Source organism: Protomyctophum bolini (genome assembly GCF_963924005.1).
Source record: "Protomyctophum bolini genome assembly, chromosome: 6".
In the NCBI taxonomy this organism is placed as follows: Eukaryota; Metazoa; Chordata; class Actinopteri; order Myctophiformes; family Myctophidae; genus Protomyctophum; species Protomyctophum bolini.
This window is the reverse complement of record NC_137867.1, coordinates 18,952,862-18,967,430: the sequence shown is the minus strand read 5'-3', so window position 1 is coordinate 18,967,430 and position 14,569 is coordinate 18,952,862. Positions and strand designations below refer to the sequence as shown.

Genomic DNA, 14,569 nt, shown 5'->3' with positions numbered 1-14,569 from the left:
TTAAGTCTTTCATCCGTTCTGTGGGTGACAACTGACACTGAAACAGTAAATAGTTCTAATTTGCGTTTCAAAATATGGTTTACGGCTTTGGGCAAAAGCTTTAGAGGTCCAGTCAAGGTCCTTAATCATCCATTTGCCATTGAAGCAGAGATACAGAGAGCTGGAAGGAGAAGCCCCATTAAAGACAAATTAGACAGAAAATTACATCAACAGCCTAAAAACGAGTCGAAGAGTGATTCTGTCAAGTTGTTGGGGTCGTGACAACAGAGTCCTACATCAAAGCTGTTTAGGCCTAATTAGCACATAAACTGCATACGATGATATGTTGTTGCTGTCGAGTAGAAACCTTGTATCACCAAACATTTAATGTATTTCCTAAATGAATGCCATACTTCTTCGTACAAGAGTGTCGCACAGAAGAAGAGAAAATAGCCGATCTATAAGCTCACGACACATTGTGAGATTGTACCGTCTGTAGATCAGATATTTTTGCTTTTCGTGAGGGCTTAAGTCTGTCTGTAGGTTTTTTAGAAATACTGTATTTAACTAATGAAAATATTTGAATAAGTGCTTGAAATAGCCACCGAGTGGCACGCTACGAGCTTGTAGATCTGCTATTTTTGAAAAATCGAAGAACGACTGACATGGAAACAGCTTTTTCAGAAACCTGTCAGGAGCTAGAAGACATTTTTATAATCTGATCTCAGGTCAAATTAAGAGTAACGGCTTTGGACACGTTTTCCACTTGATGTGTGATGAATGCATGGAAGAGAGGAGGTGTCGAGAAGTGGGGCTGTAATAGAGAAGCAGAATGATGTCACTGCCAATATAATACGTAGGCGGCGATTATGTTATCTCAGAATCATAATATGAGATTCATTGTGCTTTCTATTGGAGTTTTTTTCTTTTTTTTCCTTTAAAATAGGGATTAAAGCAAAAATGATGATTCAGTGGTGGTGATATAAAATTGCAAACGTTCCAGACTGGATCTATGAATTGTGATCAGGATTTTTTTAAATATTAAAAGCAATAGAAAGTTGACATTTTAATTAGAAAAAACTAAATAAAACATGCTGTCGAGTTTCAGAATGTTATACTGCAGTAACTGCACAATGACAGAATCGCTTTATTCGCTTTCGCTTAAAAGAGTAACTTTGAGAGTTGAGACCTGTTTCACTGTGCAATGTACAGTAAGAATATTGAGGAAATCTCTCCAATATTTGGAGTTAAATTATGGCAAGGAAACTACACAACCCAAACGTCTACCAAGTTATTAAAACCAGTAAAAGAAAACACTAATGCCATATCACGATATTAGGATATCCAAAATCCCAGACAATATCTAGGCTCACACTGTACCACAATATTGATATAATGTAATATCACCCAGCCCATATTGCTTACATAATCACTCTACAAAAAGTAATGAGAACTTGCCCCACCTCTGTTTTAAATCATGTCTCCAGTTTTTTATAGTAAAACACTTCCCGTAATGCGCATAACCCTCGATCGTCACTGTAAGTGTTCATAAGAGTGTTCATTGTTTTCTTTTTGCGTTTGTTTTTAGATTTTTATGGCCATTTGCACAAAAAAACACATTATGACAAAAAATGCTGACAAAAGATGAGTGAATGATGCATGTGTATCCCATTTACTAGACCTTGTGAAAAAGCCAACCCTAATTGGACTCAAACTTTTACCCATCTATCATGACTCTAAATGAAAGGCGTATTAACAGAGATGGAGTATCTCCAGTCCGTACCCTAATCCACTGGTTGGCCTTCCTCTCCACCGCATTGCTTGGTTCCTCAGAGTACAGACACCACATGCTCTGGAACAGCAGGCTGCGACCCTCAGCTGGAAAACAGCGCCACACAATTCACGTACACACAAAACAGATGTCAATCCTGTAGTCAGAAGAGAGACTGTCAATATGTTCACAGGTTTTGTTGGGGCGTTACGACAACTTGGATCATACCAAATGACAGCCTGCTTGTTGATCCTAAAGTGCAAAAGGCCTGAGCATCAATTTTGCTCAGGCCAGTTTATGTTTACACGGTTGCCATTTTTGTTCTTATGGACGTTTGGCCTAACCTGACGCTGCCAGATCCAAAAAGCTTGCTACACAAATTTGTTTCACAGCTTATTTGGATCTGGGATCTCTGAGGGGGTTGAGCTAACACAGATCCGACCCGTACCGAACCAATCAGCGTGAGCTAAGGGCGGGATATGTGCGAAACCGGATGTGAAGCTATATAGACACGTCAATATGATTGGTTGTGTTTGCACGCCCACACGGTGATAGACAGACGCTCCCATCCAATCATCTACCATGTATCTTGAAAAAAAGGAACAGCCCCGTCATCTAATTTGCTTCCGCGATCCCAGATCCCAATAAGCTGTTAAACAAATTTGTGTAGCAAGCTTTTTGGATCTGGCAGCGTCAGGTTACGTTTGGCCACCATGTGAATAAAAACCATGGTTGCACTTAGGCCAGGGCAATACATTGATATTATATAAATACTGTGATATTAGATTAGATATTGTCTGGGATGTTGGGTGTGGTTTTATGATAATATGAGATATGTGGTTGACTTTTCGGAGCTCACCATCAGCAATGACACAGGGGTTCCAGCAGAGTCGGCCCAGAACCTGGCCTAGGAACGGCAGCCTCCTCATAGCCTCTGTGGTGGAGCTCTAAAGGAGAAGGAGGCACAGGCATCCAGGTTCAGATTAATGTGCATTCAATAGCTGCATTAACCCATTTAGGCCTGACGTCGACATTTAAAAGAATTCTTCTAAATCCTCCAGTTTTCTGAAATAAATATTTTCACGATTTTCAAAAATAGCAGACCTACAAGCTCGTAGCTTGTAGGTCTGCTTGTAGGCAAGCTTGTAAATGGTGGACCCTGGTGTAAACAAGTCTTGTGCTTTTCATGGTTTCGTCCACAGAGTAACAGATTTTGTATTGACTTGGGTCATTGGTTAATATTTTCCGCCCAAAACACTGTACATTTACAGTATGTGTTAAAAAGTTGTATTCATGTGCATCCACCCAGCTCTGGACACACCCAGAAGTTCCACCCAGTCTCACAAAGCATTGTCACAACAACAATGCAGGTGTAATTAGCTGAAACAAATAGCGTTTTACATAAATGGATTAAACTTATTTTCAGTTGGGTTCTCCTGAGGAGCTCTACAGTTACAAGGGGTGTCACTCCCTACATCCCCAGAGTGATGAGCTGATAGAGCAATTCAAATCACACATCCTTCCAGCAGAAGGACTGGGACCTCCTCCACCTGTCCATCCTTCCAGCAGGCTTCCAGCAGAAGGACTGGGACCTCCTCCACCTGTCCTTTTTCCTTCCAGCAGGCTTCCAGCAGAAGGACTGGGACCTCCTCCACCTGTCCTTTTTCCTTTGTGCACCCCTGATGAAGGATGCAAGTAGATCTCATGTTCAGACTGGAGCCGGAGGAGGGACCTTCTACAGCGGATAGCTCTCTCCATGAGACACCAGAGATATCACCTCCGGCCTTTTTTGGTGCATAGCAGCAAGACCCCTGTGGTTGGTTGGGGGGGGGGGGGGGGGGGCTTGTGTGGTGTGCATTGGACAAGGCAGGGACTTCCCAGCATGCCTCGGGGAGCACACACGTTTTTGATTATTGTTTTATTGTCACTGAATTAAGTTGTTTACCATATGAATGTGTTGGGTGTGGAATTTATGTGTTGTATTGTGTTATATTATAATTGACTTTATATGTGTCAGACCATAGGGATAGGGTTATATGTGGGGAGCACCCCACTCCATTATGTGGTCAGCATTTGAGCTGGAGACACATTTCATGTTAGTGTTATAAAAGAGTATCCCTAATCCCTATCAAAAGTCATCATGACTTCCTTTCTCCATTGGTTTTATGTTCTATAAATGAATTAGCTTTGTGGATATAGTCTTTTTATGTGAATTTATGTCCCTTGAAATGTTTTGGTGAAGCAGACAAGCCTTTTCTTTTCCAAGAAAAGTGGCAGCCGTGTAGAAGCTAGTGCAGAAATGTGTCATTCTCAATAACCATAACCTTTTACCCTAGAATATGTCTCTCTATAGAGGACAGTATGTCAATGCAACTAGCAGATCTGCAGTAGTTGGAGGTGGTCCCCCTCTCCCTACTCTTCCATTTAGAAATGTCTACCCTGGTGTCAGGTAGGGCACCTATGTGTCAATAAACGTTATTTGAAACAGACGGCACACCGTGGACACTAAATGTACTGCCATCTTTATTGTAGTTCAGACATCGTTGCAATTACCCCCCTCTGTCGGGAGAGAGAGAGAGACAACGGACAAACATGCTTTAGATGCTTGAGCCGAGTTTGTTATATAAACGAAACATCCACAGGAGTGTGGTGCTTGTGTAGCCTTGTTTCCCAAATTAAATGTTTCATTTATTACAGTGGCTATAGTGAGATATACACGGAACAGAATAATGAGCGAAGGTGGTGAAGTTGATGTGTGCGCCCTGGTGGCTGGTTGAATGTGATTTAATGCTGTGTGTGTGTGTGTGTGTGTGTGTGTGTGTGTGTGTGTGTGTGTGTGTGTGTGTGTGTGTGTGTCTCTGTGTATAAGCTTTTAGGTTACACAGGTCTGTAGACCAAGACTGCATCGGTCTAGTGGCCGGGACGTCACTTCAGACAGAACAAAGGGATCTAGTGGCGGTCACAGAGACTAGCACAAGATATGTCATAGAATTGCAGATGAGTGATTTACAGTAATCACTTACTGACATCCCTATTTTGGGGACGCCAGGACACAGGCGGACATTTTCAAAATAATGTGTTATTATGTGTATATTATCTGCTAAGAATTAATGTATATAGGGCAAGGGTTTTCAGGTGGTATGTGGACCAATCACCAATGTACGTATTGCATGTGGTCCTTGAACGTGCATTCACTCATTTAGTAAAGTGAATGCAGACCACAACAGTTTTTGTGTGATATGAGGACATTGGAATTAAAGACATTATCATCACCATCAGTGTTCATTTAAGGAGTGTGTTTCAATTCAATTCAGTTCATTGCCACAGATGGTCAAGGGGCACATGTATAAAACACAGTCCCTTATGAAGTTCTGCATGAGTTGTCAGGCAGAATTCCCAGAGCTTACAGTAAAAGCGAAATGGTTTTTCAACTACGTATCTTTGTTAGAATATTTTTTCCACTCTGGCATACCTAATGCATACCGAATAAGTACAGGTCTAGGTTGGAGCCAGAAAATGGCATGAGCAACACGAGAAAAAACCTAATCCTGAGCCCATATCCCATTCCCCACCTAACACAACAGTGGTCCCAAGGTTGATCCCTGACATAGGGCATAATAAATAAAATAATAATAACAATGACATTATTGTAAGCTTAGGATTTTCACAAAATTTGTGAGAGTATAATTTACAATATTATTATTACTACTGTATATTTACTGTTTATTGTGGCAGTAAAGGGAAAAAAAGAACACAGGTCCAACTCATGGACACATGCAAGACGTCCAAGAGACAATTCAAAAGGTGTGCGATTAGAGACAAGGCAGAGAGTGCGATGTTCTCACCACAACTTCAGCAGTGAGTGAGCCGTACACAGAACAGATCAAAGGGGCGAGGTGTTCCTAGATTGAGCTCTGTTTGGAGGTGCTATAAATTTTACAGTGTGTTTGTACGTGTACGTGCCCAGTACCCCCACATGCGCCCATGTGTCCTGTTTACGCACATACGTGCATGTATAGAATATATTCAGCCCCATAACAACAACAGACCATATCATACATCGCACCATCGGGCCAATTAAAAGTCTACAACAGCACAGCTTCGAGGCAGAAGCCCAAGCCCAGACCCCATCGAAATCTGACATATGCCCGTTTTTAATTGAAGCAGTGTGCTATTGCTGAAACAAAGGAGATGCTGGCTGTTTCACTGCGGCACGCAGACCATGGAGGCTTTGGTGGTGGGAAGGCAGGATATGATAGGCAGCCATAAGAGACTCTTAAATGGCATAATGATCCCCGGGGCCAGGACCATCTGTTTGGAGTATGCAGATTAAAAATGTGTGAAATATTACTGGCATCTTCATGATGTGCTGTGAGGTTGCGCTGTCAGAGGTAAATTGGGTCAGGGGTAGAATAAATCAAGGAAGAAAATGGGAGAAAGAAGTTAGACTACAGTTACAGTAGAAAAAATTGACATTATGGGTGTAGGTATATTAGAGCACGACCGACATATCGGTCAGGCCAATATATTACTATACAAATAATAATACAAATACTGTGTTACGCAGCCAATGTGCCCCATTGTGTTCCCACTTTAAACACGCCGTCCTTGTTTTGTGCATAGCATTATTAGGTAACAAGCAAACAACTTTCAAAGATATAGCAGATCTACTAGCTCACTGTCAGTCACATCAGGATAGGCTTAAAACTTCAGTTTATGTATATTATATAAGATATTATGTATATACTTGTTTGCTTGTTCATCATACAAGTAAGACGCGCAAACGCGGGAAGCGAACGCAGCTCGTACATATTTGGGTTTTGGACGTATAGCTGCTTTGGGGACTCCATATATGGTTATGGCTGAGTCATGGTGACGTAACAGCGGGACAGACACACAGACAGACAGACAGACAGACAGACAGACAGACATGATCTGCTAGGTCTCATCGCAATCACTGCGTTCGCAATCACTGCGTTCGCAATAAAGTTAAATGTTCGTTTCATATATTGTAGTTTAATATACCCCCAAAAATGTATTAGTATTTATTTGTTTGTTAAATGTTCCCTAATTCCCTACGTTTTTCAAAATAAATATACCGTACTAGACCGGTGCCCGGCTGTAGAGCATGAGTCTGTAACGATGGAAGTTGGAGATCCATGCCCCACCCGGCTATGCAATACGCATTGTACCCGTGTCAGAGTAGCCGTTCCACCCATCTGTCTGTGTCCCTTTTATGCCCATATATGGGGATTTCTGTATCTGTCTCTCTGTGTCCCTTTATTCCTATATATGGAGTTCTGTGTCAGGCATGCCCAAATATGGAGTGTTGTGATGTCAGAACAGGCAAAGCTCCATATATGGGCCCTGGGCAGAGGCCCTGTCCAGAGTCCGACCGACTCGACACCGGGCACCCCCTGTGGGGGTGTGGAATGCGTGTGTCGAATTTTAAGTCTGTGTGGCGAACGGTTCTCGAGTTACGTGCATTACCGCCATACACACGTACGTACCGTACCGTACAGACAGACGGACAGACAGAGACGTGGTGCAATAAAGATAGATCACTGTGATGATCTACGTCTAGGACTCAAAAATTGGGATCAGATCAGACCCCAAAATCTTGCATCGGGCTCTAGTATATGAATTGACTCCTCATTTTACATCAGGTCTAGAAGAAATGTGCTGTAGGAAAATAAATAAATATATATCAATAAAAAGGGAGGAGACGGCAATAAAGCAATGCATATTGTAATATACAAGAGCCTGGAGACAATGGCAGGCTTGGCCTGAGGCTATATAGCATATACACTCACATCCAGCGTCACAGAGACTGACTGAGAGTCATCCATGATGTGGATGAGATCATCAATAATGGGAAGCAGAATGGTAATGGAACAAGTAGTTTCTTTAGATGAGCCCTCGATGCATTCAACATGTTTCTCCCCCTGCCAACACCGTCAACACCGTCTGGACTCTGGACATTATCTAAACACTGGCCCTTCTCATCAATCTCATGTTGAAAATGTTTTTTTGGTGTGTGCGTGTGTGTGTGTGTGTGTGTGTGTGTGTGTGTGTGTGTGTGTGTGTGTGTGTGTCTGTGTGTGTGTGTGTGTGTGTGTGTGTGTGTGTGTGTGTGTACAGTATGCGCGCCTGCAGTGTACCTCATGCAGTGACGAATAAATGTTCATTTACAATGAGAATTTTATGAACCTCTGGGACTATTGAAAACGTAAAGTGCTGTATAGGCTCCAATACAAATGCGGCGTCACACAAGAAAACAATTATTTCTGACCGCCAATGCCAAATCTGAATCAAAGGCTCGTCTCCACAAGAAGTGTCCCCAGTGAAAGAAAAAAAAAAAGAAAAGAAGCTGAGCGATGAGAGCATGTATGTTCTATCTAGTCATGATTTGAGACAGGCGGCTCAGACAGAAGCGATTTATTACGTGGTGACCATGGGGAGGTAATGGGAGAGCTTTATAGGGAGAGCTTTTTATCGTCAATGACATTTTTGGACAAGCAAGACATGACAGTATCTGTGGTGTCACAGAGTGAAGCCCGGTGCTTCAGAAAGCCAGCAGAGACCAGGCTGTGAATTGCACGGAGCCATGATCGGAATAGCTAACATATTTGTCCTAATTATGAACAACATAGTGTCAGTGTGTCCATGAACTGGTAGCTATTGCTGAAGACCCCGACCATCTTGTGTATGTCACACATTAAGCACTGCAGGAGTTTCCAAATGATTCCTCTGTTGCCATATCGCGGCGGTGCAGCAATCATGTGAAACGTTCCAACTCAAAACTTTACCGAGATCGAAACTTCCAGCTCTACTCCCAGGGTGCTGTCCTGGTGTAAACCAGGATTTAATATTAACTGGAAGATATTTCATTTTACCTCGGGGCTAAAGCCACAATAAATTCATTAAGTCATCAAAGAACGTAAAACTGTTGCCAAAAAGTAGGTTATCCTCACTGCTCTTTTATGAGCCCACTGCCGGGAAAAAGGATTTTACTCCAATTAAACCATCCCTCTCTCTTTCCCACTCTCCAAACCCCTCCTCCTCCCTCTCACCCTTCCATCATGCTGCAGATATTGACGCCTCTGGGTGACATGTACTGTACACCGAACAATGCTAGCAGACAAGCAGAAAGGGAGAGAATTAGTCGATGTCAGTGCTCATTGCTCAGCCTGATAAAATACACAGAGAACTGCCAATTTATAGTAAATTCATTCACCCCTAAAAAAGAGAAATCATAGCTTTAAAATATCTGTTATTTTCTACCATCAACACAATCATGGGAAAGAATATAAATTAGGATTAAGATAGAGAAGATAGACTATTTTAATCATTATAACCACCAATATGGACTGCAAGGGAGCAGCTACCTATAAACACCGCTATCCCTGTAATAGTACAACATAGATCCTATGGAGAAAAACTACACGTATAGAGAGAAATTGAGTGAGAGACTGAATTGCCCAGCCCCACTAATAGAAGATAAATATATGAAGAGAAGAGGTAATGAAAAGAAAGATGGAGGGTGGCTGGAGAGCAGAGAGCGTGTGAAAAGGAGCAGTACTAGGCATGGCTTCTGTAACACTGGAGGCTCAGAGTCCCGCGGCCCCTGCTTTCCTTTGCCCCTATTCCCAAATTTGCTGGACTTGATGCTGGGATACATTAGGTTAGCGCTGGAGGTCCCCGTGCGGCTATTACCTGGCTAACTCAACACGGCAGTGCTGCCAAGAGGACACGCACAGCCTCTGCACAGCACAGAGCAGCCTCTGTTAGCACGACCCTGTCAGCGCTGTATGGACTGTTAATGTCCAAGTCTGAAGACAAGGCGAGTGAGTGAGCGAGTTTGTGTGTGTGTGTGCACTGGGATTGCACTTAGCTTTAGTGCTTCATTAATCAGATGTGCTGTTTGGCTGATCAGCCTAATTGATTAGCTAATTAGTTTGATTAGGCAGGTTGTTCACAACTTGACGGAAGGGGCTTTTGTGGAATGTGGGCCATGTTTGCCGTTAAACCATGGGGTCATCTTGACGACAAGATACTCAGAGTGGTTTACTATAACCACCAGCTCAGAGGGCACAAATCTTAAGGCCAGACCATACCAATGCAACTACAGTAGTTGCAACTCCTTGCATCTACCTTAGCTTTGAACCTTTTTCACTTTTTTATCTAGTTTATTTTTCTAATAAAACCGTTTTTATTATTTTGTTCAGTAAAGCGACTTTGGGTACCTTGAAAAGTGCGATATACTGTAGATTGTATTTTGTTATTATTATTATTATTATTAAAACAACACCAATGTAACTCCTTATGGCTACAAGGAGTTGCATTGGTGTGGACTGGCTTTTAGATCATAGAAATGTTCAGATTTCGACATTTTTAAATATTACAGCTGTGTTGAGAGAGCATTAAATGAGTTTTATTGTGTTCACTCACTACATTGTTGATGTGGGAGAGGAGGAGCTGAAGAAAATCCTTCAGTCTGCTGAGATGCAGGCAGGTATCTCTCTGGGTGTCTGGGCTTTCAGCCTGGCCCCAGAACACCACTTTGGCAAGCCAGAACTGCACCTCCTCCTCATCAATCAGGGTCTTCTCCGGCTGGGCCTGGGTTTGGAGCAGAGTCTGAGCCATGGGGCTGGATGTGGTGAGCTAACCTCAGGACCCACGACAAATCCTAGGTGATGGAAACAATCAAAGAAACCGGTGTTGAAACATAGACAGACAAAAACATTTCTCAGATAGATTTCCTCAGGGTTGCTGAATATTTTATATTTTCCAGTGACTTCACCGTTTACTTCAAAATTGGATTCACTAAATTGTGGGTTAATGGGCTGCAGTTATTTTAACCTACCCATTAAGACCTGAGGCCGATTCTAGAAATGCCTTCTAAATCAGTAGTTCTCACACTTTCAAGATTTTATCAAAAAGTTGTACAAGCTTCCAGTGCACAAAGTGATGTGCTACAAGCTTGTACACTAGTATGTATGCTATTTTTAATAGCCAACTCAAAAATCTAAAATGTCACAGAAATGCGTTCCCGATTTTAATGGGTTAAGTGCTCCAACAATTTTTTTTATAGAGGCAGGCTTTGAGCCACACTGTATAGACAGTGCCTGGCCTGCATGTGTGGCCTCCCGCTGCCTCAGAATTTGTCACCATCACTCTGTTTTCCCAATTCCTATGAAAGAGGGAAAAGAAATGGATGTCGATTAAAGCAAAGGGGGTTAGGGGGCTGGTTCTGTAAAGTCTTAACCACCACACAACCTCATGATGTGACTTTTAAGCTCAGGAGGATCAAGCAGCCACCTCTCAACACACTCTCTCATCAAGACCTACTGAGAAATATAAACAGTGCATTCTTCACCTTTTATGATGATGGGGAGAAAATAGTGGGGGGCCATCTCACGGTAGTGTAGTGTGTGTAAGGATGTTTTTGTGTCTGTATAAAGCCTGAGAATTGTGTGTGTGTGTGTGTGTGTGTGTGTGTGTGTGTGTGTGTGTGTGTGTGTGTGTGTGTGTGTGTGTGTGTGTGTGTGTGTTGTTTTTAGCCATAATGACAGGTCTGTGTGGGACACCACAGGGTTGTGTTTTACGATCACCTCGTTACAGACGACTTGTTTAATGTCTTGCCATCATCTCTGCTGGAAAGCCCCTATGGCTCGCCGATGTGAATATATAAATACTCGTTTTTAGGAGGGAGAAGATGAAAAAAAAGCCAGACCAAATTAGGAACAAACGTCTCTTGTTGACTTGCGTTGGCAGATCAGTTTTCAGTACACCAGAGGTGGAACGGGACTGCACGCTGAATACCCAAGTAGGCTCCATACACGCACCCTCTCTCTCCTCAATTCATGTACACACAGATTATTACGTGCACTCACGCACACACACATGCACAAGCTCAGGTGTTGGCCAAACACATTTTGGAACGGGAACGAGATGTGACTGGCCAAATATTAACTTTGAAGATTTGTTAAGCTAAGCGTGTGGACTTTGGGTAAGGAGGAGTTTGCCCTTCCAATTATGAGATTGTTGACATTATTTTGGAATAATCAGATTGGTCAAACATCGCTTTCTACAAATCTGCAGTTTGCTACAGTGTGTTAGCCTAGCAGGCTATATCTGGGAGGAACTCAACAAGGCTAATGTGTAGGCCAGGGCTTGTATCAACGGCTCATATCAATACGTTTCAGGCATTGTAGAGCTCTAATGTCAAATCCACCTCAACTCAACCAAATTAAAAATGCATTTGATTATCTGTACTGAGATGCTATGACACTGTCACACATGATGCATCTTTTAAGAATATTACTGAAAAATTCACATTAAGGAAAATGTCCATAATTTGGTCATTACATTTCAGGTAATCTCTTGCTTTCACCACTATGCTATTGTATAAAGTATTTGTCAAATCAAACCACACTTGTCTCAAGAGTCTTAAGCAGTGAAAGTCCAACACAATCCTGTCTAATGATAGCAGACGTATTCCCTCTGCCAAACCAGATATTCATCACTGCGCACACACACACACACACACACACACACACACACACACACACACACACACATCAATGATCTTAATGTAAACATGAAGCCAAAAGACTGTCAAGAGATTACTGACGAGCAGGCTTACTTTATGCACGCATCGCACTCATGCAAGCACATATTGACCAGGCATATTGACATTATATCGATATCATGGTATGAGACTACGGTAATTATGTTTACCTGACTGTTTATGTGTTCCATTATTCATTTGCCTTTACCCACTTAATTATTAGTTATTATATAGGCATTACTGATGATGATTATTTATTTATTTTTTAAACTAATTTTGTGAATATTGTGTGAAACCACCAACAATAATATCCTAAACAAAATATCATGATATTTGGTTCATGTCAATTTGACCATGGTTTTCTTGACTTATACTAGACTAGCCATGTTTAATTGAATATAAAATAATTCTTCATCTTGCGTTGATCACTCAGGTCCGGGGACCACCAGTGGTCCTTGAGGGGTTCCAGGTGGTCCGTAGCTAAATACTGGGGACTTGATAACCAAATGGACCCTTATAGATCTTTAACTCTTGAGAGTAAAATTTGTGATGGGAGATTAATCAGAAAACACATCGGTATCGGACGATATTGGCCTTAAACCAATTAATCGATAATCGGTATCTGTAAAATAATATATTGGATTTAGCAGATATTTAATTTTATTATAATTATGTTGAAAAATAAATTAAAAAAAGCCTGAAAAAGCCTTTTGTGATGATGAAGGCTGCACATTATATCAGTGTTTTCTGGGGAAGCTTTTGAAAGAGTCAATAGTTAGAACATTTAAAAACAAATACTACATTCAAGCTATAAGAATAAAGAGGTATTGCTTTTTTCAAATTAAGCCTTTTTTCAGAATTGCCAAAATAATTATATTTTTTTAATACAGAATGAGATCAGATCGACATCGGTTATTGGCCATAATAGCAATGAATTATATCGGATATCGATATCAGCCAAAGTCAACCAAGTGGACCCTTACATTTGGTTACTCAAGAGTTAAAAGCATTGTTAAACATATAGATTACTTACATTTAGATTTAGTTACTTACAAGTCTACACGATTAGAGAATGTAGAAGAATTATTATTTTTGATCAACTTTTATCTCTCCTATGGTACCACATCAATACAGCATGGAATTGTGGACAAAATCTTATTCAACAACAAAAATATTCAAAGTTTTGGGTCTGAGAGGCTAAATCTCGTCAAATGGTGGTCTGTGGCTCAAATGACAAATAAATAATGGACCTTGAATCCTTGATATGAAATAGGCAGAAAACCATTGACCTACAATGAGATGTTAGGTGTAATAACACAAGTTAGCCACACGGTGCCAGTATTCGCAGGAGTCTAGCGCCCCGCAGATAACTAGCCATTCATATTATAAAATATTACATGAAAAGAGAGAGGACACAGGATTTGAGCGATCAGCGATCCCTTTCTTTTGTTGAAAAATAAAATAAAACACTGCATGGTTTGTATTATAATATATATTGTAAAATGGTATATTGTATTATATTACTGATGAAGACGTTATGAAATTATGGCATAGACCTGCTACAATGTATGTAAACATGCGACATGGATTACATGTTATTAACAAATAATATTACATAATAAGACCACGCTTGCTGACCTTAGTGATATCTAACGTTATTGCCACACTAGTTCATCAGACTAACCATTTGATTCAACACAGGCAAAGTAACACTACACTAAACTGACTATTAAATAAAAGCATGTCGCTCATTAGACATCAAGTTATCTTGAATGTGAGCTACCTGTAAACACGATGTCCAGCCATTAAATCAGGAGATACTGAATCAGCGTTCAAACACAGTTCAACTTCGCCGTTTTGTCAAAACACTCCTCTGAACTTCCCTCTTCTCAGGCACTTCCGTGTACAGAAGAATGCCATTAGCTGATTAGCTGACAGCCCGACAGCTCCACCAACCCCTTGGCTGTGCATTCTGGGAATTCGAGTCAATAGTTGTAATGTAGTCCAAGACGGAAATCTGTAGTGTTGGAGCCTAGCCTCGGTCCCAGGCAGGCTTGGTTGGAGACTTGGAGCCAGCCGTGGAAGCCCCTGGTTATTGATGAACGTTTATGATCGAGCATGCTCCTTTGGCTTGCTTGCTGCATGAAGCATACCTGTAGGTATATTCTAAAAGAAAGAGCATTGTAAAGCTCACTATCTAACTTTTTTTAAAGGGAAACTAGAGTAACATTTAAAAAATATATGTA

At 41.3% G+C, this 14,569-nt stretch overlaps 1 protein-coding gene across 2 annotated transcripts in view; it reads right to left on the bottom strand.

The window, feature by feature from the left end:
* Positions 1–14,190, bottom strand: part of fancc (FA complementation group C) — a 39,063-nt gene extending 24,873 nt beyond the window's left edge. For both annotated transcript variants that reach the window (XM_080766717.1, XM_080766718.1), the window contains exons 1-4: positions 14,107–14,190; positions 10,202–10,439; positions 2,610–2,697; positions 1,763–1,857 (exon numbers count right to left, since the gene is read on the bottom strand). In XM_080766717.1, the coding sequence (XP_080622843.1) occupies positions 1,763–1,857; positions 2,610–2,697; positions 10,202–10,396 (378 nt within the window). In that variant the 5' untranslated portion in view covers positions 10,397–10,439; positions 14,107–14,190. The remainder of the gene's footprint in view (positions 1–1,762; positions 1,858–2,609; positions 2,698–10,201; positions 10,440–14,106) is intronic.
* Positions 14,191–14,569: the final 379 nt, after the last annotated feature.